The following is a 25,251-nucleotide window of genomic DNA, read 5'->3' as shown; positions in this document are numbered from 1 at the left end:
TAGAAAGTCAATAAAAATCAATAAAATATTATTATTTGACAACGTATGAGGATCTGAGCTTTAGAGTACTATACCTCAAGGATATTATAATTAACTTTATTAATGATAAATTAATAATTGTAAAGTTACAAGTTATTATCAAAATTTATTTATGAGATCATATAATTTAAACAACATATTTTCTTCAAAGTAAAATAAAATATTGTGAGAAAATAATCAAATATGCAAGATTAATTAAAATGAAATTTTCTCGCTTGAAACTCATGATATTATCATATTTTATTAAGAAATTCAAATGATTCTGCAAAAACCTAAACGTGCCATGGCATCCGCTCTTCTTCTATTGTAGGAGCTCGGCCCTTGGTGACATAACATCGGTGTCCTGTCCTGTGAGAAATGATTAGAGGAGTCGGTGTTGTTGTTGTTAGAGAAAATCCTTTAAACATCAAACGGAACATAAAATGGCAATCACACAAAGTGCACTCATGAACTTGAACTTTCGTGTTCTTTCGTAGGTGATGTCTTGCAATTTCTTTTTGAAAGGGAATGTCAATTTTACCACTTGCGAGAATTTTTCCCATAAAATTATATGTAATGTCAAGATTGTTGAAGCCAATGATCATCAGCGAGCAGGGGAGACGAAATCAAGGAAAATGGTAAAGTTTGAAGATCAGGTTAATGACAATGTGGTGATGAGCCTGTTGTTGCGAATCACCCATAAAATATAATAAGCCTGCGAGTGAACAAAGCACTTCTTGTGACCGGCTTGAGCCCATTAGGTGGGTGTCTCCGGTGTATGCAGCATACCCTATCATCTAACCCGAAGAGATTCAAGAGTTGTCAGCGGCTGAAGAGATCTCTCATTATGATCAACTTGGGCTGTATCACCAGGACATGAGAAGTCAACAACTTACGTTGTTGACGCGGATTTCTGATCAACTAGAGAATTAATTTAGATATGGGTAATACAATGAAAAGACAGAGAAAATTAATGTGGTTCGACCTCTACTCTATGTCGAATAAATTTTTTATTAAGGTCGCAATTACAATTCAATTCTCCCTCAGTTTTTTTTTTTTTTTTTTTTGTATCCCCATACTAAAAGAGACCTCTGTTTTTATAACCTTCTACAAATAAAATCATTTTCTCACTTAAACTTTCCTAATTCTCCTCTATCCCCTCAGATTTGAATTAAAACATTTTAATCTTTTTACAGATTGTATTCTGTCAAACTTTATTTTATTTACTTCTGGACCAAGCACTATCATTCTATTTTTGACTTTTATTTTACTAGGCTTGATTCAACAATAGCACTTATATTTAAATTTGACTTTTTCTGTACGGTCCATAATCTAAAATTGAGTCAAGAGTCCTCATGGGTTAAGATCGACGACTTTTGCCATCCTCCATTTGTGGAAACCATGATTTATGCTCTCCATTCTTAGAGACCATGGTTTCTGCTCCGTAGGAGCATGACTCCTGCTACCTATTCTTGGGGAACCGTGGTTCGTGCTCTTTGGGGAGCATGGCTCTTACTCTCCATTTTTGGGGGAGCATGACTCTACTCCTCATTTTTTAGGAGTATTACTTTTTGCTGCCCACTTTTATTGATTATTTTATATTTTCTACAACAGATGTCATGTGATTGATGACCCTATTCAGTGTGTGCTTGTTTCTTGTGATGAAAATCTTCATCTTCAGATGGAGATGCAAAATGAACAGTCTTCGTAACCAGGTTGAGTCCTCTATTGATCAGAATAATTAACCAAGAAGAAAAACAACCAGTGCCTATGATTGAACAAGCTCTTCTTGATCAACTTGAGCATTTAGTCGGTAATGGTTATACCGCAATTATCTAATTTTATGATTACCTGAATTGTACTGATGCATTCAAACTCCTTATCGAAGCATCCATTTGGGTTGAGCTTAAATCTTTCAAGATTAATCAATATACGCATCACTACCAACATCTTATTCAATCAAGTCTACAGAGGATTAGATGAATCAATCAAGAAGTTCGGTCTAAACAAGCTTTCAGCATGCTTTCAAGGAGGGTATAATTACTATTATTATTTTAAATGGGTAGATCTTTTCACTAAGTTTGCAGTAAGGGTACAAAACTCTCTCTCTCTCTTTTTTTCTCTTTTCGGTAACAATTTTTTTGGACCTGGTGCCAAATTTTCATTCTATCCAACTAAAGGGTATACAAAATTGATGATATACCAATCAAGAAAAACTTCTCATTATTTTATTATAATCTTTGTGAACTTGATACAATCACAGGTGGCTTGCTAGTTCATTTGTAAATTATGCCTTGCAGGGAATTTTGTCATTTGTAAATTCCTCTTCACAAGATGAGACTTTTCCAAGCCAACTCCCTGATTCATCTCTAGGCTGCTCAAGGGAAGCAACCCGTGTACATTCAATTATGTATCTCGTTAAAATATATGCAACCAAAATACCCCTAGTTTATCTCTCTTAGACCTTGAAGCAACAACAGAATCAATTACAGCAAAAGGGCCACTATCATCTAAGGCTCCATGAAATTAGGAATGATACATACAAGCACAATGAAACCCCACCCATATCATCCTGAAGCATAGACTTTTTTGGAAATGTATGTACCGTGACGCATTATAAATTAACAGAGTAGAAATCCTTGACTAGGTCAGGAGTATCGTTGACTCCATGTTATATAACAAACCCACATGCATCAAAATAGTGTAGGCAATATCATTGGGAGAAGCAAGTTACACTAAACTATACAGGAGCACTGTATAGTGTTCCATGTTACAACTTGGATGGATTCTACACAAAAAATTCTTATGTTACATCTTCAAAATGTTAGCACATGAACAAGCTGCAAAAAAACTTCTTCTTGTGCTGATGACTACAAAACCAAACAAGATAGTTCTCAGCATTCTTTCCTGCAAATATCTGTAAAACTAAAATACAGTTCAACCACAATGCATTCAGCAAAAACACTTGCATTTTCAAGTCACTCTGCAGCCTTGTCCCCCTGGCAACTAGAGATTACCTAAGGAAAGGACCAGGCAATCCAGCAAGAGTGAGAACATGGTTTAAGCACACCCAGATGTTCTATTTAATGAGAGACCATGTAAATATTCAATAATAAAATAACAGAACCATGGCTCATATAATTTAGATGCATGCAAACTATTAATAACAGATCAGAACAAAATGAACACTTATGAGCACTTTGTATAATAAAAAATAAAAGCATGAGCACGTGAGCCACAAGCACAAGCTCAGACCTATGAACACTTATAGCCATGGAGAGAGGAGGCAAGTTATTGCTCATTCTAAGTAAAATAACTAACCAAAACTGAAATAAGTATCTCAGTCCCTTGTTTAGCAATACATACCCAGACGGAGAAATTAATCTATGAATCTCCTAAAAAAACTCAAATAGGGAATTTTTCTTCACTTCCATTATCAAAAAATGAATCTATTCCCTTCTGACATTACACAAGACAAGCTTTCAGGCTGCAACCAGTATATCAAAACCAGCCTTCTCTCACAGCAGCTCTAATAAAAAGTCAATGTTTTTTGGTGTCACAGCAATCAGAAAAAGATAATTAAGGTAAAATCACTATCTCCATAACTGGAATACCTTGAGCACTATATGCAAATGTTAAGGTCCAAATGTTAATTTCATGCCTTCCATTTATCCTGCCAGGCCACCACAAGATGAGGATCAAGCCCTGTCACCACGCAGACTATACAAAAAAGGTTAGCTCATTGCTGAGCTCCTCACCCATATATCTGGTGCCTCAGGAATTATGCTTTGTTTTAAGAATGCTGAACAGTATTAGTATTCTTATGCATTGTTTTAAGAATGCTGAATAGCATTACTAGTCTTAGGAATATTGGACCGTAAAATATTTACTATTATATAAAAAAAGCATACTCACGATGACATTGTTTGGATCTATGTCAAACTACTTGATAATTCAACTTTTATAAGATATTAGGGAAATTTAATTAACAAACAAACCACATTCTATTAGTGCAGATATGAAAATGCAATATTATTTCTTCACAGCAGTCATCCAAATTAAAAATTTGGAATCACTAGTAAAAGCCTAGAAAAGTAGGTTGGAGAAATCTAACCTTCTTCTAAATGCATTAGTTAGCCAGGACCATATTCCCATCCAATGTCATCTGTTGATCAAACATTAGTAAAAGTAGCCTCTGCACTTTGATGACCCACAAAGGCAGTTCTTCTTTCTTTCTGCTTTGTCTGGCAGGCCATAATCATAAGTCAACTCTCTCATGGGAGGTATGTGTTTGATGGCATGAAATGCAACATGAAGATCATACCCCTTGTCACTTTGGCGGAGAACAGGCTGCCAAAACACATTGGGAGAGCAACTGTGATTCATGAAACGAGCTACATTTCCAACATCTTTTGCAGTTATAATTAAGGGAAACGGTATCTTTGGAACCCCATTGGCATCACTAGGCACAGGCTCTACAGGCTGATATGTACGGGTAGCATCAAAAAGATAATCATCTACATTTTCACCTCCAAGTTCCTCTATCTTCGAAATGTCAATAACCTGCCCTGCATATTCACATATGAAAGCCCCAGCACGGATGGGATCCCAAGACCTAAGACCCCAGCCTTTATCCTTAGTTTTAAACACCTCCAAATGTACTCTCAGGCCACCTTGAGACACTCGGTTCCGGCAGGTAGGAGGACACTGACAAGAAGGACCACACTCATGCACTAAGGATTTTTGAGTCACAAGAACACCATTTGAAGTATACGGAAGATAGCCAGCATTTTTTTGAATGCATGGACAAATTTGATCACCAGGGACACATCCATTGCGGCAGTCACAGCCACCAAAAATTTCACGTGAATCAACTGGTTGAGCATACTTGAGACTAGCCAAATATGTAAAATGTGCAGGCCCTTTCTCATCATCAACATCATTTACAAGAGAAACAGGTATGTTTTCTGCCCCGGACGTAAGATCTGGTAATATGACCCCAACTCTCAAAGAGATACCATCCTTCCATTGCTGAATCAGTTTCCATGTCATAAATGCTTCAGGCTGCCCATGTACCCTAATAAACTTATATTTGAATACATTGCAGCCTGACTTTCCTTTCTCAGTCCATGACTCCTGGATTTTATAAAGACCATCATAGACATATATCTTGCCAGTTGGAGTTGACAGATCCTTCACACCCCTAATCACCCGTACCTCATTTCCCCGACGCAAGCTTTTCTCCAAAGCAAGATTACCCCTCTCAAGTTTCTGGTCTGTCACTTCCTTGTCTTTCCTATTAATATTCCCTCCTTGTCCACTGTAAATCAACACATCCCCATCCTCTACATTATCCTCATATCCCCCGGACGAAACAACACTAACCGCCACGGACTCTTCTTCTAAATTAACTGTCAGACCCATGTAACCAATTCCTGCCATAATTGGATGATGTAACCCAACCAAGCACAATTCCATCCTGAAAAAGAAAATATCCCCAACTTCAACACCAGGGACAGCTCCAATTCTCTTCTTAACATTGGTTCGAATCCCTTTATTCATTAAGATTGTACCCACTCTCAAGTCAGGTCGTCTAGCAACCCCTGGCATTGCTTCTCTCACATCTTCAATCTGCGATAGTTTTCTTCGAAGCAAATCAAATATCAGAAGTATATATCCCACAGAGTCCCTGTCACCATCAGTTCGCCGTACAGTGTCAAATTCCATGAGATTATATGATGAGAGAATATTGTTAACTATTGAATCCACATCAATATCTGGCAAGGTAACATTGATATCCCGCCCACTTCTAGTCCTCTTCTGGGGCTTATTCTTCCGCCTCCCACCCTTACTATTATCCTCCGCATCAGCAATGTGCATACTATATCTACTCACAAACTGGGCACCCTGATTCTGGCTGTCACAGTATCCATCCTCATCTCCAAAACTGCCCTGGGATTGCGATTGAACACGACCTCTAGAACTCCTAGATGGCCCAGTATCTCCATTTACCTGAGCTGTTGAGTGCGGCGGCGTCCTAAATGAAGTTATTGGAACAGCAGCAGTAACTGGGTTGCCATATCCAAAAGATGCATTTTGTTGGGGCTGCCCCTGAGCCCCCACTGAAGCAGAAAACGGGTAGAAGGGGGAAACCTCGGAAGGGAAAGGACCAAACGGAGCGGTGCAAAAAAATGGGGCAGCACCTGGCGGAGCTGAAGAGGAAGATGAATTGGGTGCAGAAGGGAATACAGGAACAAGACGCCGCAACGGCTTTACATCCCAAACCCTAGACTTATCCAATGGCCCAGAAACAGGAACCGAGTCTTGCCCAAAAGTTTGATCCATTACAAACAAAATTCCCAGTTATGCTAACTCAAATTCTTCAAGTAATATCAGCTCCTAATATTAGACGAAGACAGTTATAAAAATTAAACCAAAATGGATAAAAGCTACTTAGCCTACATAAGATGGAAACAAAAATGTTAAAAGTCACAGGAGGTTTCATTTTCATACCGGCAAGCAAAACTTTGGTTAAATTAAATTTGTTGAAGAGAATGAATTCCTGCCACATGAACATGCAAATGGATACAGATGTCGTCAAGCAACAATTCAAGAGTACATAAAATAATTAATAAGAAATCGATATTCAAACAGATCAGGGGAAAGTCAAATACCGAAGAGAGGATTTGCATCTACTGTCGTTACCTGATCATTTCATTTCTAATTTTTGTAGTGATTTCCAATTGTGATTTGAATACCCCAATATATAGTTTTTATTAATTCATACTATTACTCAGACAGCGATATTCGTGTGTTTTGCGGACCAGTGGGCTCTCGGTGCGACTGTGTAGATCGTCTACAGATCCTGATCGTCTCTTTTGCACTTGAATTCACTTGGGGCGGGTCCATTTATTTCTTTTATTAGCGAAGGATACATATCCAAAAAAATTTTATCTTAAAAATTCATCTAATATAATTTTGAGTGTGACGTGTCATTTACAGTAGTTGATAAAGTTCTCCGGTTTTAAGTGAATTAATTACTTTATATTATTATTTATTTTATATTATATTATTTAAGATGAAATTTTAAAATACAATATGTAAAATATTTAATATTTTTACAATACTCATTTTTATAAATAAGATATTTAATTCTTTTCAAAAAAATTAATCAATTCTTGATATTTAATAGAAAAGACACGTATTTGAATATGTAATCTAAATTTAAACTTTATTTTTTTTTATTATAATCTAATAATATTGAAATCAAAACTTCGTCACAATTATATCTCATTCCAATGATGTATTACCAAAGTGAGCTCGTATGAAAATCATTTAACCAATCGTGTATTTTTATTTATGTAAAAAATATGTTTGTAAAGTAAACTTGTATCCCTATCATTCGCGCCTTTTTTTTTTTTTAATTTTCTTTTGTCAATTCTGCTGTGCCAGAGGGTATAACAGGCCCAGTTGCTGGGGCGTGTCGGCTTCAAAGCCTGGGCCTATGCAAACCCAAATAGTCTGCTAAACGGGCTGAGCTTGCCACAAAAATAGTTATTTACTTTCTTTTTTTTTTTTCAGAAGAGTGATAAACTTACCCACGCTTTATTTAAAGTAATAAATCATTCAACGTGGCATCCTTATCAATCTATATGGTTGTTCTATCCTTGGCACGATATTGCGGAATCAATTATACCACACGCACGCACACACACCTCCGTATGGTTTATTTTTTGAGTAAAATTTATTTAAATAGAAATTTATTAATAGAATTTATATAAATATAATTTTTATTAAAAATATTTTAATTATTTAGTTATCAGTAAGAGTTTTTATTAAATATTATAAAAGTATTTTAATAGACAAATTTTTATAATTATCTTATGAAATAAATAAAATAAGATGTTCAAATAAATTAAGGGCATTTTAGATAATTTTATTCTTTGAATACATTGTACAATCTCTACTTTCAAAAACTTATTGAGCTTTTTTTAGGCTCCGTTTGATATAGTTTTTCAAATAAAGTTTATTTAAATTAACTTTTTATTAGTAAAGCTTTTAAAAGTAGAATTTTCACCAAAAATAATTTAGTTGTTTGGTTGTCAATGAGAACATTTATTAAAAATTGTAAAATTATTTTAATAGGTAAGTTTTTTAAAATTATGTTATGAAAATAATAAAATAAGGTTGTCAAATAAGTAAAACATATTTTAGACATTTTAACATATTAAAAAAACTTTACAACATTTACTCCCAAAAACTCAAAATTTAATCTTTTGCTAATAGAAGTGAAATAATTTATTTAATCTTCAAAAACTCTATTAAAAGTATAACCAAACGATAACAAGAAAATTTAAAAGAAAATTTTATAAAATTAAATAAGCACTTGTGATCATTAAATAAATCACACCAAATAAATACTTAGTAAAAATAAAATAACTTATTTAGCTTCTACTCAAAATATGATTAAATAATACTAATAATTTTTTTTAATTTTATGAGTTTAAATAGATATTTTTGACGAGCCATACTAAATACCGGCTCACTAATCAACCAAGTTTTAAAATGAAAGTAAAAAAATTTTGATATCATTCGTTACAAAAAAAGGACGAAAGCTGAAAACTTTAGTCACAAAGACCGGAATGAATAATATATATATATATATATCGTTTAGAGATATTTTTAATTTTTATTATAATTTAAAGGGTATCATATATATATTTAAAAAAAATTAAAATTTTTACAGGACTATGGCCCACTCTAATTTTCCTTTTAACATCCGTCCCGGCATAAATTAATATTCTAATGACGAAAAACCAACCACATTAAATTTGGTGGGAAACTGAACGAAGCGACATGATCTTTTTTATTATTTAGTTGGCTGCGTAGGTGGACTGGCTGGCGAGGCACAACAAAAGTGAAAAACCCCACGGTGAAATTGTCCGATTGGCCTCCAAATCTATTATTGGATAACGTTTGCTTATTATACCCATCAACTTTTTCCTATAAAAACAATCAGACGATGCTTGCTTGCACTCAAGATCTTTCACTTGCTCGTTTTCTTCTTCTGTTTTCTTCTACGGTAGGGAAAGAGATCCTTTTGGTTTGACAATGACTCTTCGTACTTGAAGATACGCTGGTACTGTATGTACATGCATTTAACTTCAGCAATTTGTTTTAAGAACATTTATGTTAAAATTTTATATTAAAATAAGTATTTGTTTGGTTTTGGATTACGTTGTTTAATTAGAATAACTTTATGTAATTAACTCTTTTTTTTTCTTTTTTTTATTAATCGAAATTCTTAATGTAATTATTTAAACGAAGAAACAAATAAACGAAAATGTGAAATGAAAGCGGCAAAAGTCCAACGGTGGAAGGTTGACATCAGCAGAAACGAGGTAGCGGGATCCGGAAAAAGAAATCTTTTATTTATTTGTTTATTTATTTATTTAGTTCCTGAGATAAAGTGAAAATTCTTCCTTCTAATCCACTGCGAGAATCGGGATTACTCTATCCACTTACGTCAAAGCAAGGCAACGACCATTTGACAAAACCCATCAGCCACCAGCATAACATCATTACTCATTCGTCCCATTATATAACAACAACGCGCGCAACATTTGTTTTGTTGTTATAACTGCATTCAACTCCCCAACTCAACTCCTTTAAGCTCCAGTCAACAGCCACACCTAAACACAAGTACACAACGCAATTGTTTTCATTTGATTCAGGTAGAGGTAGGTACCACTTCTCTGTCTTTTGTCTTCATTTTGATAATTATTTTTCTGAAAGTTCTATCTGGGTTTGTTCCGTTTAAGGTACTATCACCACACTCTGTTTTATTTGTTCTGGTTTTTATCTGGGTTGGGTTCAATCTGCTGTGTTGAGTAGTCCAGATGGTGATGACGACGACGACGACAAGTCTTTCTTGTTTTGTTTCTATGTTTAGTCCGTAACGGTTTATCTGATTTGAGTGACAGAACATGGTGTTGGGTTATGGTTATGATTATGATGCCTTTTATCTTCTTTTGTCTGTTATGTGATCAGAAATGTAACTGAATTATCAGCTTTATTGGGTATTATTAGGCTGTGACTGAAGAGAGTTGGAATTGGATGCGGTGACTGGTGTTTGAGCAATGGCTTCTTGCAAGGTCCCTTCCTGCGGTGTTCTTTTGCTTCTCTTCTTCATTGGAACTTGTTTTCTTTTTCAATGTTTTGCTGCCGAAGTGGAGGTAAACCAGACGGCGAGGCTGTTGGTAGATGCATCTCAAGGTCGGCCGATGCCTGAAACTCTGTTTGGAATATTCTTTGAGGTTTGTTTATCAGCGACTTGAAATAATGTTGTTCGATTTTGCTGGTTTTCAGTTGGTTGCGGAGCTTTTAACTTGTATTTTTCTTTTTTTCTTTCTGCAGGAGATCAATCATGCTGGAGCTGGTGGACTGTGGGCAGAGCTTGTGAGCAACAGAGGTCATTTCGAAATCGGCTGTTTTTACTCTTCTGCTGCAAAGGACATGCTTATGTGATTTTTAGTACCTTGATATTCTTGTTATATCTAGATTTTAAGAATCCACTTTGCCTTATAAATGTGTCGGACCAATCTTTGATTGCTGTCAGTGGTTCCTTTGTTTCTCAAATCTAAACCTTGGTTATTGGTTAAACCACAAAAGCAGTGGACACAGTCACTCAACTGCCCCAATAATTTTGAGAAATCATGTTTTTTGGGGGCTTTTGAAAGCATTTGATCATTTGATTGAACAGTGAATGCTTAGACTTTCTATTCTTCATGAGACCTGCGGGTTTGGTGCATATCTGCTATCTGTACATGATGCAATAAATATCTTCCCCCTTCTCTTTGTCTGCATACTGTACGCATTATTTGAAACCTGTTAGGCTGTTTCTCTGATGTTTTTCACTATGTCTACCGGGGAGGAGGTCATTTCACTTAAGAATCAAAATATCCACCATGATCATTAAGCCATTTATTATTGACATTAAATTACTTTTTCTGATTATTTATATCTGAAGCATCTCCTATTACAGGTTTTGAAGCTGGGGGTCAAAACATTCCCTCAAATATTGATCCTTGGGCTATTATTGGTAACGATTCATCTTTAATTGTATCAACAGACCGCTCATCATGCTTTGAGCGGAACAAAGTTGCCCTTCGAATGGAGGTGCTTTGCGACAGTGAAGGCACTAATATCTGTCCAGTTGGCGGAGTTGGAGTTTATAACCCAGGATACTGGGGCATGGTGAGAATTACTTGGCAACTGTTATAAGAAAACTATTTCTGCATTACTTCTTTCCCTCTATGGCACAGTGATTGTACCAGAATATTATCTTTGCCCATTCTAACTCTATAGGATCTGCTTATACATGAAACAAGATTGCCAAATCCCTTTCTTGTTTACTTATTGAAGGTTTTATATTTTTCTTTCTCATTTGCTGCAATCTGCATTCTTTTTTACTCGTCTTCTCCCAGGCCATAAAACAAGGGAAGACCTACAAGGTGATCTTTTATATCCGTTCACTGGGATCAGTAAATATATCGGTATCACTGACAAGCTCCAATGGGTTGCAGACGCTGGCTACTTCTAATATTATGTAAGCACCATCACTCTCCCCCCCCCCCCAAAACTGTTTTTAGGATAGCTGATATTGATGAATTTTTTCCAACCAGGCTTTCATATCTGCTGGACTTACAGTATATTTTAATGTTCATGCAGAGCTTCTGCTTCTGATGTTTCAAACTGGACAAGGGTGGAAACTTTGTTGGAAGCCAAAGAAACAAATCCTAATGCAAGACTTCAACTGACAACTTCAAGAGAAGGCATTATATGGTTTGATCAAGTGTCAGCTATGCCTTTGGACACATACAAGGCAACGAGTTTACCTTTTTACTTTTTGTTACTCATTTGTCTCTTCAAAATGTGTAATAAACCCCAGAATTTCAGTTACTATACGCTCAACAGTTTTGACTTAGGAGGACAAAGGAAGTATATACTTAACGCAGATGCATATGCTATTTCACGTCATTTTAGAATCTGAAGAAGATATCTTATGAGTTGAACTAATTTGGAGGAACTTAAAAATCAAAATCTGGAAACACACAGATACCCAAAAGTTCTTCTTTGACATTTCCTCACTTTATGGAATTTATTGGACTATGATGGTCACTGAAGTGTTGTCTAGTTTCAAGCGTCGTCTAGTAAAAACTGGTAGCGTTTGAAACAGAGGAGCATCTTGTTAGTTACCTCAAGATAGAGGTATCAGGGAAGTCTATATTGCATTTTTCTTTTGGCTTCTTCGTTAAATTCTATCTCTCATTTTTGCTTTATTTGTTTCTGGATGTTAAGATTTTAGGCTTTAGTTGTTTGTTTTTCTTGATGCTGCTCAGGTATGCCTCCTCTTACGTGGTGTTGCACACTCTTTTATGGCATTTTAATGTCATTAGTGACCAAAAGTAGGTTTCGAATTAACTTCTAATTTGTAGCTGGTCACTTTAGAAGTTGAATAATAAATGAGAACTGTCAAATATTATGTGTTTACTATTTTTCCTGCATCTCTGGAGTTTCATAATGTTTCTTGTTATGACTTAATAGCTAATTCTATGTATATTTCTTAAGCTTTTCTGCATCTTTATCTTGGCACAGGGACATGGTTTTCGAAATGATCTCTTCCAAATGCTTGCAAATCTTAAACCTCGATTCGTCAGATTTCCAGGTATATAGAATTTATTTATGCTGGCAATTTTCTGCTCTGGTGAGGTTTTTCATGAGGATTCCCTTGCTATGTTCTCATGCTGCTGAGATGATGAGGTTCATATTTGAATTTGCTACTTTTGGCTATATATCTGCTTAAACGGTGAACAGAAGGACCTCTGTTAAATTCATAAATTTAATAGAATCTTCTCATTTGTTGATAAACTAATAATATTAATTTATCAATTTGTTTGTATTTTCTAGTTCATTCTGGATTTTAGTTTCACCGAATTTGTTGTTCTTGAATAGCCTTTTTACCCTTATTATGCATCTGTTCCATAAACTTGAATCCTTTGGATTGGTTTTTTCGCCCTTCTTTCCCACAGCTTCAACTTACCTTCCTCTCTATCCCCTATAATGCCTTTATGCACTTGATTTACAGATCCACTGTAGCAATGGTGTGGATACAAATAGTTTGTGATTGTTTTTGTGATTGTAATAAGTGATCTATTATTTTAATAGATTAATAATCTATTTAGTATAAAAACATCAACTTTCTACTGTGATATAGTTAGTATATTGTATAGTTATCTATAGTAGTGGTAGTCTGATATGCACATCTGCTACATTTGGATCAAGTATTGGGCAATTTTCATAAATATTAGGCTTTCTAAAATTTTTAGTGTATTTTATTAGATTGGTTCTATCCAATCCCGGTCCTCCCTATATTTCTTCCTAAATGCGCGCGCGTGTGTGTTTGTGTGATTTTTTTCCTTGTCAGACCCTTCAGGAACTCCACCCTAAACAATGCAGTATTTCCAATTTTATTGCATCAGGTGGCTGTTTTGTTGAAGGTGAATGGTTAAGAAATGCATTTCGCTGGAAAGCAAGCATTGGACCCTGGGAAAATAGACCTGGGCACTTTGGTGATGTTTGGATGTATTGGACAGATGATGGCCTTGGTTATTTTGAGTTCCTTCAAGTAGGCATCACATGCATTTCTATAGATGAAGTTTAGTTTTCAGTTTTTAGAAAATGACTTTCGTTTCTGTGCTCAAGTAGATAACAAGATAAAATTACTTGTTTATGCAGCTAGCGGAAGACCTTGGTGCGCTGCCCATATGGGTATTTAACAATGGTATTAAGCACATGGTTGATTTCAGGGCTGCCTTTTATTTTTCCTTCTTGGCCTGTTTAGTTGATTTATTTATTTTCCTTGTTTTTTGGTTTTAATACAGGAATCAGCCATACTGATGAAGTCGATACTTCCGCTGTCTTACCTTTTGTGCAAGTATGTGTGCAAGTCTGTAGCCCATATCTGCAAGACCATGGGTCAAAAATCCATCTTCTTAATTTGAAAACAAGAAAAACTATCTCCTTTAAGTTAATTTTCTAAGAAAAAAAATGGTTTGAGATTTTACTAGTTTTTATCCCCCCCTCATACAGCAGCATATTTGACAAACCAATTCTTAATTTTAATATAATATAGGAACTTGATTCCAAAAGCCCCTTTCATGTGGTATAATTATTTCATTCTTGTCCAGAAAAAAACTTAGCTCCTTATCTTGCTGTTCAATGTGGTACTTATTGTTAGGTTAGAGGTACAGATTCATTGTAGGTTTTCCTTTTTTCCCTTCTGTTTTGTAGGAAGCCCTTGATGGTATTGAGTTTGCAAGAGGTGATCCAAACTCTACATGGGGTTCTGTACGAGCTGCAATGGGACATCCTGATCCTTTTGACTTGAGATATGTTGCTGTTGGGAATGAAGATTGTGGGAAAAAGAATTACAGAGGTCTGCCTTCTGTTCTAATTCATTTCTAATTTTTTGGATCAAATAAATAATTCTATTTAACAATAAGGAATTAAGATATGCATCTTGAGTATTTGAATGATAATTAAATGGTTGGATTAATGAAAAAATGAATCTTGTAAGACACTGTTGGTTGATGTTGTTAATGTTAACTTTTATGCTAGCATAAGACTCTCTCTCTCTATGCAAAAAGTTTTTCTTGAACGCCAAAGAGAAAATAAATAAATAAAGAACAAGTGCAGAAATAGGGATTATAATCTGTGTGAAGGGTTTAACCTCCTTTTTTCCAATTTATATTCCTTTCCTATCTTTTTCTTTTATATTTTTTCATTTAAGTGTTTTCTATTACAATTGCAGGGAAGACAGAGAAAATGCTAAAAAAATTATTAAGATCACCCCAAGAAAATGCTCAAGCTATTAAAATGCTTCTAGAGCAAGTTCTGAAAGCATTTTATTTTTATTTATTTATTGGGGTTTGGCAATTTTTATTTCTTTATTATGTTTTATTAATTGTTTGGGAAATAATTAGAATTTTAGAAGTTCTCTAACTATATAACGTTGGCAATTTCCAGGATTACTTGCCAATGATGTATTTTGTTATGGTTTAGAAAGTTATGAAATGATGCTCTTGTCACCAAATCTGGTTTTCTGTACTAGGTTGCCCAAAGATTCAGCTAATGTCTGATTGCGCACTCGATTCTGAAAAATGATAGATCTCAGAGACTCACTCTTGTGTTGTTTTCAAATGACCAGGAAACTACCTCAAGTTCTATGATGCTATAAAACGTACCTACCCAGACATTGGAATAATCTCAAACTGTGACGGATCTTCTAGTCCATTGGATCATAAAGCTGATTTTTATGATTTTCATGTAAGACTCTTGATATAGTGCCTGTGTTACTCATGACTGGACATTTGATATATCATTTTTCTTTTGATGTTATTACATAATTGTTATGGCTTGTTTGGAAACATTTGACCAACCTTATTCTTTCATTCTTGATCAGATTTATACATCTGCCAACGACTTGTTTTCAAAGACTCATAAGTTTGATCATACATCACGCACTGGTCCCAAGGTGTGATGTGCTTCTATATCACTTATGAATTTGGTTATTGATGTATACATATGAATCTTCACATTCATTCTATACTTTTGCAGGCCTTCGTTAGTGAATATGCTGTGCACGGAAATGATGCTGGCAATGGAAATCTTTTAGCAGCACTTGCTGAAGGTGGATTCCTTATTGGGCTGGAAAAAAACAGGTTGCAAAAGATGGATTACTTTTAATTGATTGTTTTCTCTTGGTAAACAATTTTTTAAGAATTAAGCGTCTGTTTCATGAGTTTGACAATTCTTATGTCACTTTTCGAAAATCTTAGTAGCTCAATTACGATGACCAATCTAAAAGGTTTTGAGCGTCAGAAATTTTGATGCGATTTATTTTAGTCGAAATTTGATTAAAATGATTCCAAGCTCCTGATGACTACTTTATTTGCTGCAGTGATGTTGTTGCAATGGCAAGCTATGCACCACTTTTTGTAAATGCCAATGACAGATGGTACTTCACTCATACTTTGTTTCTGTTCTTATTTTTGTTTTTTTAGAATTGAAAAGTGGGGGAAAAATAACATCAATGTCTATGAGTTATTCTTGACACTATAAACTTATTTTGTTAAGGTGGACTCCGGATGCAATTGTCTTCAACTCTGCACAGCTCTATGGAACGCCTAGCTACTGGGTGCAACAATTTTTCAGAGAATCAAGTGGGGCAACTCTTCTCAATGCAACCCTGCTAACAAATTCCTCTAGTTCAATTGTCGCATCTGCAATTTCTTGGGAAGACTCAGAGAATGCCAAAAGTTTCCTGAGAATAAAGGTTTTTCCTATTGGCAATTTGTGTTCAATTAATCAATCTTCAGTTTTAAGATTTTTTGTTTCATTCTGGCATACTTTTCTCTTTAAACCTTATTTTATGCACATTCTCTTGGAAATAGCATATGAGGCCTGATACATATGGATGTGCATACTATCCTCAAATGTTTTCTTTTTTTATTCTGTATTTCTTTTCGTCTATAAGAAAATCATCAAAATGTGTTATCAACCTGATGACATGTTAATGTTTGTACAATTACATAAACATCCAAATTTCTTGTCGCATCTATTACTTCTACCATTCTCCACCAAAAGTGAACACATAGTTGGTTTTGATTCTTGAGCCTCAATTATGCTCAGGCTAATATGATTTTGCAGGTTGTGAACCTCAGGAGCAATTCAGTTAATCTCAAAGTTTCTGTGGATGGGTTGGGGCCAAATTCCATAAAATTATCTGGATCAACAAAGACTCAGCTCACGTCTAGCAATTTGAAGGATGAGAATTCCTTCACGGAGCCAAACAAGGTATCTAAATTCTAATTCATTTCTTCACGCTGAAGTAATTTACACTAATCTTTCTAGGCCTCCACGAGCTTGTATATACCATCTGATCTATTGCATGACACATGCTCTCTAAATCTCCAAGTTTATTACTTAACCAAGCACGAGTACCTTTTAACAGAAAATACATTTGTGTTCGAATCTTAAGAGTTTATTACTCCGTTTAAACTGTTGAAAGTGACAATGGAATTTGCGATATAAAGACGTATCAAAAGAATGACTGTAGAATAGATAACAACCAGACTGGAGGTTCTGGTCTTTATGTCTCAGCCCTCAGGACTCCTTTTAAATCTATGCAGGTGGTACCGAGCCTAACACTACTTGAAAATGCTGCCAAGGACATGGATGTTGTAATCTCGCCATATTCTTTCACTTCGTTTGATTTGTTAAGAGAATCAGTCGCTATGAAGATGGAGGGGGCTGATTCTTTCTCCAGATCTTCAATTTAAGGAATAAGTATATTTTAACGCGATAATGACACCAACTTTACTTACATGCTGATTGGTTGGTCAATTGCTGCGAAGGATATGGACAACGCTTGTTGTTTCGTTGCTTCAATGTCCCTTTTTTTATTATTTAATATTTATAAATCAAGCTTGTAAATTTATTTACAAGTGCTTCTATTAGGACATGTCATCTATATGCAGAAATTATAAACGAATATGTCATATATGTTTCACTCCAATAAAATTCATACGGCATTTTATCTATGTTCTGAATATATCAATAACTTTTCACACAAATTCTGTAAACGTCTACGCCGTGTCATCTATAAGATGAAGTTAATTTCATAGTGATAAACATAAAGCCGTCACACAATTCTTCCATTTGCCATATTTTAAGCTTAGTCGAGCACAATTCAAGAGCATGGTGCAAGCAGAAATATCCCAAATCCATTGCCTAGCGACTAGCGAGTACTGGGTAATCACATAAGCTTGTCCATTAAAAGAAATTTGATCCACTGGTTAAAAAGAGAAAATCATACCATAATTTGCACAGGAAAAGAATCATTCAACAGGCCGCTGGTATTTCCTAATGTGCGATAGGAAGAACTTTTGAATCACGACTACGTATCCCATTAAAACTAACTTCTGCTAAATACGGGCTGTAAGTGTCTGTTTTATATAATAACTTTTGCTAAAGATTTTATATTGTTTAGCGTCCAACTAAAAAGATATGAAATAATTCAAACATATGCTAAAAAGCAAATAGAAAAATTAAAGCAACACATACTCACATACGCCTGGGAATACCTAGCGTGTAATGTGACACAATGTGTAATGTTATAAATAAGTGAAGTAAGTAAACAATATCATCTCAGCGTATGTACATTTGAAATTTGGACAACACAGATGTTTAATATTTGAAAACATTATAATGAATAAATTAAATCATCGAGCATCATCACATTCAGATTTCTCCTCCTTCTCCTCATCATCATCATCCTTGTCCCGAATCTTGGCTAAGCGTCTCTCTCTGATTTGTCGGATTTCATGCCTTAATTTATGTCTTGCCATCTCTTCAGGAATCATCGTGACAAGTTTCTCAGGCTTCACCTCTCCAAGAAGAATCTTTCTTCTCAAATCAGGATTGTTTGAATACCTTACATTGAAACATATGGATCTGTAGTTGAGCTTGACTTCCTTGGTCCCATAATTGAAAGGACCCAGCTTCTTTAACGTCAATAATTCAACCCATGCAGCAACTTCCAACTGGGTCACAAGCTCTTACTTGTTCCTTCATCGATTCTTCAACCTCGCCAGCAACTTTAGGCAACCCTTCTAGAAGATTTTTACGAATCTTGTATCCATAATAACCACAACATTTGAACTGGGACATTTACTAAGCTCTCATTTACAAACATTAGGAGGCTGAACTCCAAGTGGTTTCCTGAAGCTATCAGTAAAAGCAGCCTGCTCCTCTTCTTCGATCTTTATCTTCGGAAAACCGGACTTAGAATTTTTGGCTGGAATTAATATCTCATCTTCACTCTCTGTAATTTCTCTCTTAATATTTTGGTACTTTAAATTGATTCATCACCGCAAGTTTTAATCCAAGAAATGACATTAGTAGCACTAGTCCACTTCCTTTGGTTTCTTGACAACCAACAGAAAAAAAATAAAAAAAATTTGGGTGAGAATATATCAGATGGATTATCAGTTTCTTGGCGGGGTTGAATGAAGAAATTAGCAATCGAAATCAGGATGATTAATTTAGGCAAGTATTTATAGGAAAAACAGAATAATGTGGGCAAGAATATCTTGGAAACTGCATTAATAATCTGATTTTTATGTTTGTTTGGCCTACAAGAATTTGAGGCAGTTTCCAAAACCAACCATGCAAAACCGTTACTCTTAGAGAGGAAAGTGAAGTCGACAAGAAGATTTTTAACTGCTCTCTCTTTCTTGCTCTAAAACCCTAAAATAATAATAATACCAATCCTTAGAAGTTGAACTCAAGATTTTGGTTCCAAATTGATATTCTCTCTAGCCCTAATTACTCTCATTTGAAATAAAAGCTTCTAATGGATGCACACAAGTTAATTGCCTATCCACTGGATTAAAGTTAGTTGCAGAAACAAAAGAACATAACGATGCATCAAAAAAAAATAAATCGCTATTTTGTCTTTGTACAAAAGAATACCCACAAAAGCACCTTTAAGAACTCATTTTAATATTTTACTGTAAAGTGTAATGTTTTTTGGATTTGATTTGATAGTTATGTATACATTGTTTATGATAATCGTGCGCAAAGTATTAAAGGAAAAGTGATTAGTATCCGATATGCTTTTGGGCATTCAATTAGAAAGTGTTAGAAACTACTTGAAAGACCATTGACTAATAAAATTACCTTGTCCGCTAAAAGAAATATGATTCAGTGATTAAAAAAGAGAAAATCATACCAGAATTTGCATGGGTAAAGAATCATGCCACAGGTAATCATTAACGTAGTGGGAAGAACTTTTGCACAATGACCAAGGATTCCATTAATTAATACTAACTTTTGCCAAATACAAAGTGACAGTGGTCTTTTATACAAAACAAGATAAACATTATTCCGTTCACTCTTCGTTCAAAATGTCATTAATATCAAAACTGAGGTTCTCATCAGAGGAGTCAAGCAGCCACAGGAGAGTATCATCAAATGCCAGCAGGTCTTGACAGCCTTCGATGTTTGATGGAGTCTGAAGCATTTGCTGGTGATTTTCAATAGTTTTGTCAAGCTGATCATAAAGACTTCGTTCAGTTCCAGACAGTTGTTGATTGTCTTGGAAGTTGGGTGGATTAGGAAGCATAGACTGGTGCTTTTCGACTGATTGCTCAAGTTGTTCATAAAGCCTCTGCTCCGAAGCTGGCAGTTGTTGATTCTCTTCGATGTCGGATGACTGATGAACCATATATTGGTGATTCTCCACAGTACACTCATGCTGCTCATAAGTAATCTGTTGAGTACTAGCAACCACATCTTGATTTTCCTCCAAGATGTATGGAGTGTGAACCCTTGACCGATAGCCCTCAAAAGATAGCTGAAGCTGATGATGAGGAATCTGGTCAGTTACAGGCATTTGTTGGTATTCTTGGAGGTCAAATGAAGTAAAAAGCTGGTGAGTCTCGGCAGAAAGCTGAAGCTGCTCGTGTGGATTCTGCTCAGTCACCGGAGTGTCTTGCATATTCTGGTGACTGTCAGAAAGTTCAGGCTCATAAGGATCTTCTTGAGTCATAGACTGCTGATAATTTTCCTCTTGGGCCCTGAAGAAGCATGCAGGACTTTGTTGCATCAGCTGATGATTCTGAAAAGGCTGAGGGTGGTTATGAGGAGCTAGTTCAGTAGAGGGCTGCGGCTGAATTTCTTGCCGATAGAAGTACTGGTGTTCCTCTACGAAAACGGGTTCCGCAGGCTGATCAATGTCTTCCTCAACAACTGGTTCATCAAGCTTTCTCCTTTTCCTTGAATTTTTCTGCCCGCCTGCCGCTGGCTCGCCATTCTTTCTAATTCGACAAAGAACAAGGTCACTGGATCGAAGGTTTTTCGGCAACAGTGAAGGATTCAGAGAGTATTCATGCATAATCCAGCAACCATTGTGTGGAGACTTGTCCTTCTCATATCGAAACCTTTTCTTGGAACCAATTTTCTTTTTAGACTTGTGGGACACAACCGCCTTGCCCGCATCTTCTCCTTGCCACGTACCGGTACCGACTCTGCGATCAATCCTCGAACCGTTAACACTCTTCTTCTTCAAGGAAGTGAAAAAATAAAGATCTTCACCATCTTCTAAATCGGGTCCTCCGAATTGCCTCCAAATCTGCCAAGGTTCCTTGGAACCGTAGAGATTTTCAGTTCTTACGAGATCATCAACAAAGGGGGCTGGAGTTTCAGAAATCTTGTTGAAAAGGTAGAATTGAACAAGTAGTTCATCGGAGGGCTGGAATTTGCAGCCCAATGGAAGGGGTGGTCTTGTTCTTTCCATTGTCAAGAAAGGAAAATCAATGAGAACGAGAGGAGATTATTAGTAGCAGATTAGGAAGTATTTATAGAAGAGGACTCCACAGCCCGCTCCTCTTTAACTTCCTTGTGACGAAAGGATGAGTCACTTTCCTAAATCGTTTCCTTTTACTTATTAGGAAACCTAGGGCCTAGGCCTCAGTATCTTGGCGCCCAAGTTAGTAACGGGAACCCTAGTTAATTTTGATTGGTTTCAGGCAAGTGCCTCGTCAGTGTCCTAATTTTATTTATTTAGATTTTTTTTTTGATAAGTTATTTATTCAGCTTATTAACGGATAAAAGAGAATTAAAAAAATTTGAATGGGCTGTTTTGTTTGTTCATGAATTCCATTTAGGAAACCTCAGGTCAAGGCCAGTAGGCTTAAGTCATAACGGTCTTCGAAATTGCTTTTTATTCTTTCTTTTTTTTTTTTAATTAACTTGACTACCAGATTATTTGTTTTGTTACCTTCGCGATCCCAAACGCGCGATACCTGAAAGGAGTGGCGAAATTGGGAATTTGTTTTTTACTTTGTGCTGAACTAAAATATTTTATAATAAAATAATTACAACAAACATTCCTTACTGATATTTATGTGAATGTTTTTAGTTAAATATATGAATATTTGTTAGGGACTGATACGGACATTATTAATTTTATTGAAATTATAAAAATTGCGTTAAAGACCGTTATGAGCATTACTTATTTTATTAAAGCCTATAAAATAAATTGAAAAGATAGAATTGAACAAGTTTATCAGAGGGCTGGAATTTGCTGCCCAATGGCAGATTATGATTTCTTTCTTGCATTATGTGTTTACTGTGTATGGTGAATGTGAATGATAATGAGTTTAGATATAGAACCGTATAAATAATATTAGAGGGATTTCTTGAACTGTTTTGCTTTTCTTGTGATATAAGGAAACAACAACCTTCCTAAACTAATTTCTTGAGCGTTTTTATAGCTAGATTAAATGCGCTAATATTTTTTTTCTAGTTATTTCTGCTTTTATTATTATTATTTGCATTAAGAATTACAAATTAAAATGGTTATTAATAAAAGAAGATTGTATAAATTTTACAGAAAGCCATGTACACAATTTGTTTATTATTTGAAAAACCATATACACAATAAAATTAGTCAAAATTTTGTTGTTTTGTAGACCTTGGAATATCAAAGATTTTTGTTTTGCTTTAATTTGTGCCCCTTGATAATTAATCAAAATATTGAGCAAAGTTAATATATTTCCCTTGAATTTCATGTCTCTCTATGAGGGTTTAATAGCAAAACTTCTTCTGCTCTTTAAATGGCAAAATTTCTCATTCTCCTTAAAAATGTATTAAAACAGTAAGAAAGTGTAACGATTATGTCTTTGCCTTTTTTTTTTCTTCATTGAGGCTTATTTAATTTTGTTGCTCTCATTATTTAGAGTCAAGTGTTATCTTTGTATTGATTTCTTATGAAATCACTCTAAGACTCTCAAAAAAGATTGTAAGTCAATTTATGGGAATCATTTTTGCAAGTTGCAGAACAAACATTTCCCCTAAAAAGAGATTGTAAGACCTCCATAGCCATATGACCACTTTAGCGTACAAAACTCAAGTTCACGAGTACACTCGTTACAGTTTTCTAGCCGAATGAAGCAATAAATTTACAAAACAAAAATAACATAAGTTAAGATTTTAGAATTTTATAAAAAGCTTTTTGATAGGTTGAATTTTTTTGGTTGACTTAGGCCAGAAGTATTGGAGAAACCTTCCTAAATGGATCAAAAGTTTTGCCGCTGAGACGTTGCCCTAACTGTCAAATTGGTTAGGATTTTTTATTTCTAAATCAAATGGGTAATCTTCTCTTTGCTTTCTTGAATTAATATGACTATTTTAGTTGTTAATTAACAAAGAGCAGGGTATGGAGTAAAGAATTTTCAACTAAAGAGCAAATTATCAAACACGCTAGCAGACTGGAACCACAAAGTCTTGTTAACAGGGAGATTTATGATGGACTATTTACACTCTTAATTTCACACAAGCAGCTTGCGAGATTGATCAAGCGGTGACGCAGTTCTCCCATTTTCCATATTTTGAGCTAAAGCACCCTCCGTCAACTGATTGAGCGTATTCCAAGAGGACGGTGCGGGCACAAATATCCCAAGTCATTGCCATCTCCGCAAGAGACATGGGCTCTGAAAGCTTGCGAAGAGATAAGCTGAATCGTGACCTCGTCTTCTCTGATAAGCTAATCGACCCTATGCTCTCACCACTGCATATAAAAGCAAAAGAAGTTCACAGAAGTTGTGGAATCATTCTTATTCAGTCAATGAAAAACATCAGAATCACTTCTCCATGTGAAAGATTAGAGTTCACTGACGCTGATTCATAAATATAATGTCTGTAGGTACAGAATCACATCTGCTTCAGGATGTGAACACAACTTATCCAGATTTTATCAAAGTATATATCAAACAGAAACATAAAAAAAAAAAAAATGAGAATAAAGAAAAAAAGAAATCTTATTATCAAAATGAAGTGAGTTTCCAATTTCTCACCACCAGTCAAAACTCAACCCGCCTAAGATCACAGGAGAAGCATTTGGATAACTGGCAGGAACAAACAACCGCAAGGGTAGTGGCAGCTGCATGGAGAGGACCATATTTAATTATTAATTATTTTGAGAATTTCTATCCATATATTACCTGTCATATTATGACACATTAATTTAAGAATTCACCATTTGTGGTGCAAATTGCATCTTGAAATTTTCATCGAGAGCCACAGCACTGTAAACGCATCTGACTATTGTTCCTTCGCCAGCATCAAATGCTGAAGGATCTTCAGGTGAATCCAAATCAATCTCAGTTTCTATCAACCACTGGTTTATGCATTTGATTTCATCCAACAGGGTATTGCTGGGCTGTGAATAGTCAGTACGTATTAATCCCTTTAGAGAAAAATGAGGAAAAAAAAGGGTCTAAGGTATGCAAATTAGATCATGAATGAGACAACAAAAGTAGAAACCAAAAGTAAAAAATAAAAAATAAAAAATTACGCTGAAACTAGATCAGTAAAAAGAATTAGCAAGTGTTTCACATCTACAACAAAGAAGCGATACAATTCAAGTTGGCGGAGCTCTAAGGATGATAGAAAGACCTAAGAAGTAGTGCATAGCTACAGAAATATTACAATAGTCGTATCTTTGGTGAATGGTTTTATGTAGCATACAATCTTCTATTATTTTCTCTACCAGCCAGTCATGAACTTCTATGACTAATATAAATCAAGTTCATACCTCTGTTTAATGTACTAATTGATATAATGGATCTTAAATTCCTATATTTTCATTTTCCTACAGTTAAAACTATTATCTTCCGATTTTTACAATGTAAAGTTATTATGTCATACATGCATCTCTCATGACAGCCGCTGATGTTGGCCATTTACCATTAATTTCACATGGTAAAATGTAGGCTTCATAGGTTGAAACCAGCAATAGAATAAAACAATCCCAATTCCGGGAGGAGATGCAGAACGCAGTGGCTACTCTACCATTAAAGCACATTCAAATACTAAAAATGTAGGATAGGAGCAGACATCAGACCTCAATCCTTCGCCTCGTGATGATCCTGGTTGTATCTGTGTCCCATATTTGACCAGCTGATGGCTTGAGAATATCAGTTTCGTCTAGAGCAATTGCATTTCTTTTGTGCTTCATCTTCTTTTCAGAAGAGCGCCCACATTGGAAGCTGAAGTTCCATCCACGCATACAACACCTTGTTTCAGATGCCAAATTCTCATCTACAT

At 35.3% G+C, this 25,251-nt stretch overlaps 3 protein-coding genes across 13 annotated transcripts; 1 reads left to right on the top strand and 2 right to left on the bottom strand.

The window, feature by feature from the left end:
• Positions 1-2,707: 2,707 nt before the first annotated feature.
• Positions 2,708-6,813, bottom strand: LOC102614065 (histone-lysine N-methyltransferase, H3 lysine-9 specific SUVH1-like). 9 transcript variants are annotated; one of them, XR_371062.4, is made up of 4 exons: positions 6,693-6,798; positions 6,532-6,580; positions 4,133-6,417; positions 2,708-3,691 (listed from the first exon to the last, which is right to left on the bottom strand). XR_371062.4 is itself a non-coding variant. In XM_052443232.1 (3 exons), exon 3 carries the CDS (start codon positions 6,361-6,363, stop codon positions 4,198-4,200), a length of 2,166 nt encoding a protein of 721 aa, XP_052299192.1. In that variant the 5' UTR covers positions 6,364-6,417; positions 6,532-6,580; positions 6,724-6,813; the 3' UTR covers positions 2,708-4,197. The 9 variants fall into 9 exon arrangements, 4 of the variants coding, with proteins under 4 accessions (XP_052299192.1, XP_024955525.1, XP_024955526.1 ...); XR_371063.4 differs by having other exon boundaries at positions 2,708-3,035; XR_371064.4 differs by having other exon boundaries at positions 2,708-2,943.
• Positions 6,814-9,395: 2,582 nt separating this feature from the next.
• Positions 9,396-17,681, top strand: LOC102613575 (alpha-L-arabinofuranosidase 1-like). Of its 3 annotated transcripts, none has more exons than XM_006481925.4 (18): positions 9,396-9,758; positions 10,108-10,334; positions 10,435-10,489; positions 11,063-11,274; positions 11,505-11,626; positions 11,749-11,902; positions 12,676-12,745; positions 13,560-13,705; positions 13,816-13,861; positions 13,962-14,014; positions 14,371-14,515; positions 15,287-15,405; positions 15,542-15,613; positions 15,697-15,800; positions 16,040-16,096; positions 16,216-16,414; positions 16,789-16,935; positions 17,271-17,681. In XM_006481925.4, exons 2-18 carry the CDS (start codon positions 10,158-10,160, stop codon positions 17,418-17,420), a joined length of 2,028 nt encoding a protein of 675 aa, XP_006481988.1. In that variant the 5' UTR covers positions 9,396-9,758; positions 10,108-10,157; the 3' UTR covers positions 17,421-17,681. The 3 variants fall into 3 exon arrangements, with proteins under 3 accessions (XP_006481988.1, XP_006481989.1, XP_024955674.1); XM_006481926.4 differs by having other exon boundaries at positions 9,400-9,752; XM_025099906.2 differs by lacking the exon at positions 9,396-9,758 and adding an exon at positions 9,821-9,839.
• Positions 17,682-18,362: 681 nt separating this feature from the next.
• On the bottom strand, positions 18,363-18,810 carry LOC107177543 (transcription elongation factor TFIIS-like). Its single transcript, XM_015531468.1, has 2 exons — positions 18,703-18,810; positions 18,363-18,644 (listed from the first exon to the last, which is right to left on the bottom strand). The coding sequence occupies exons 1-2, from the start codon at positions 18,808-18,810 to the stop codon at positions 18,363-18,365; spliced, it is 390 nt and encodes a 129-aa protein (XP_015386954.1).
• Between the last annotated feature and the right edge of the window lie 6,441 nt (positions 18,811-25,251).

This window comes from Citrus sinensis, chromosome 6, assembly GCF_022201045.2.
Source record: "Citrus sinensis cultivar Valencia sweet orange chromosome 6, DVS_A1.0, whole genome shotgun sequence".
NCBI classification, from domain to species: domain Eukaryota; kingdom Viridiplantae; phylum Streptophyta; class Magnoliopsida; order Sapindales; family Rutaceae; genus Citrus; species Citrus sinensis.
Note: the sequence above shows the minus strand (reverse complement) of the source record. Positions and strands in the feature narration are given on the sequence as shown.

Excerpts from the sequence above, each read along its gene's own strand:
- LOC102614065 (XM_052443232.1), bottom strand. The coding sequence starts at position 6,363 with ATGGATCAAACTTTTGGGCAAGACTCGGTTCCTGTTTCTGGGCCATTG.
- LOC102613575 (XM_006481925.4), top strand. The coding sequence starts at position 10,158 with ATGGCTTCTTGCAAGGTCCCTTCCTGCGGTGTTCTTTTGCTTCTCTTC. Across the intron at positions 13,706-13,815 it reads GTTATTTTGAGTTCCTTCAA|CTAGCGGAAGACCTTGGTGC; the intron begins GTAGGCATCACA and ends TTGTTTATGCAG. Across the intron at positions 16,097-16,215 it reads GTAAATGCCAATGACAGATG|GTGGACTCCGGATGCAATTG; the intron begins GTACTTCACTCA and ends TATTTTGTTAAG.
- LOC107177543 (XM_015531468.1), bottom strand. The coding sequence starts at position 18,810 with ATGTCCCAGTTCAAATGTTGTGGTTATTATGGATACAAGATTCGTAAA. Across the intron at positions 18,645-18,702 it reads AAGAATCGATGAAGGAACAA|AAGCTGGGTCCTTTCAATTA; the intron begins GTAAGAGCTTGT and ends TTGACGTTAAAG.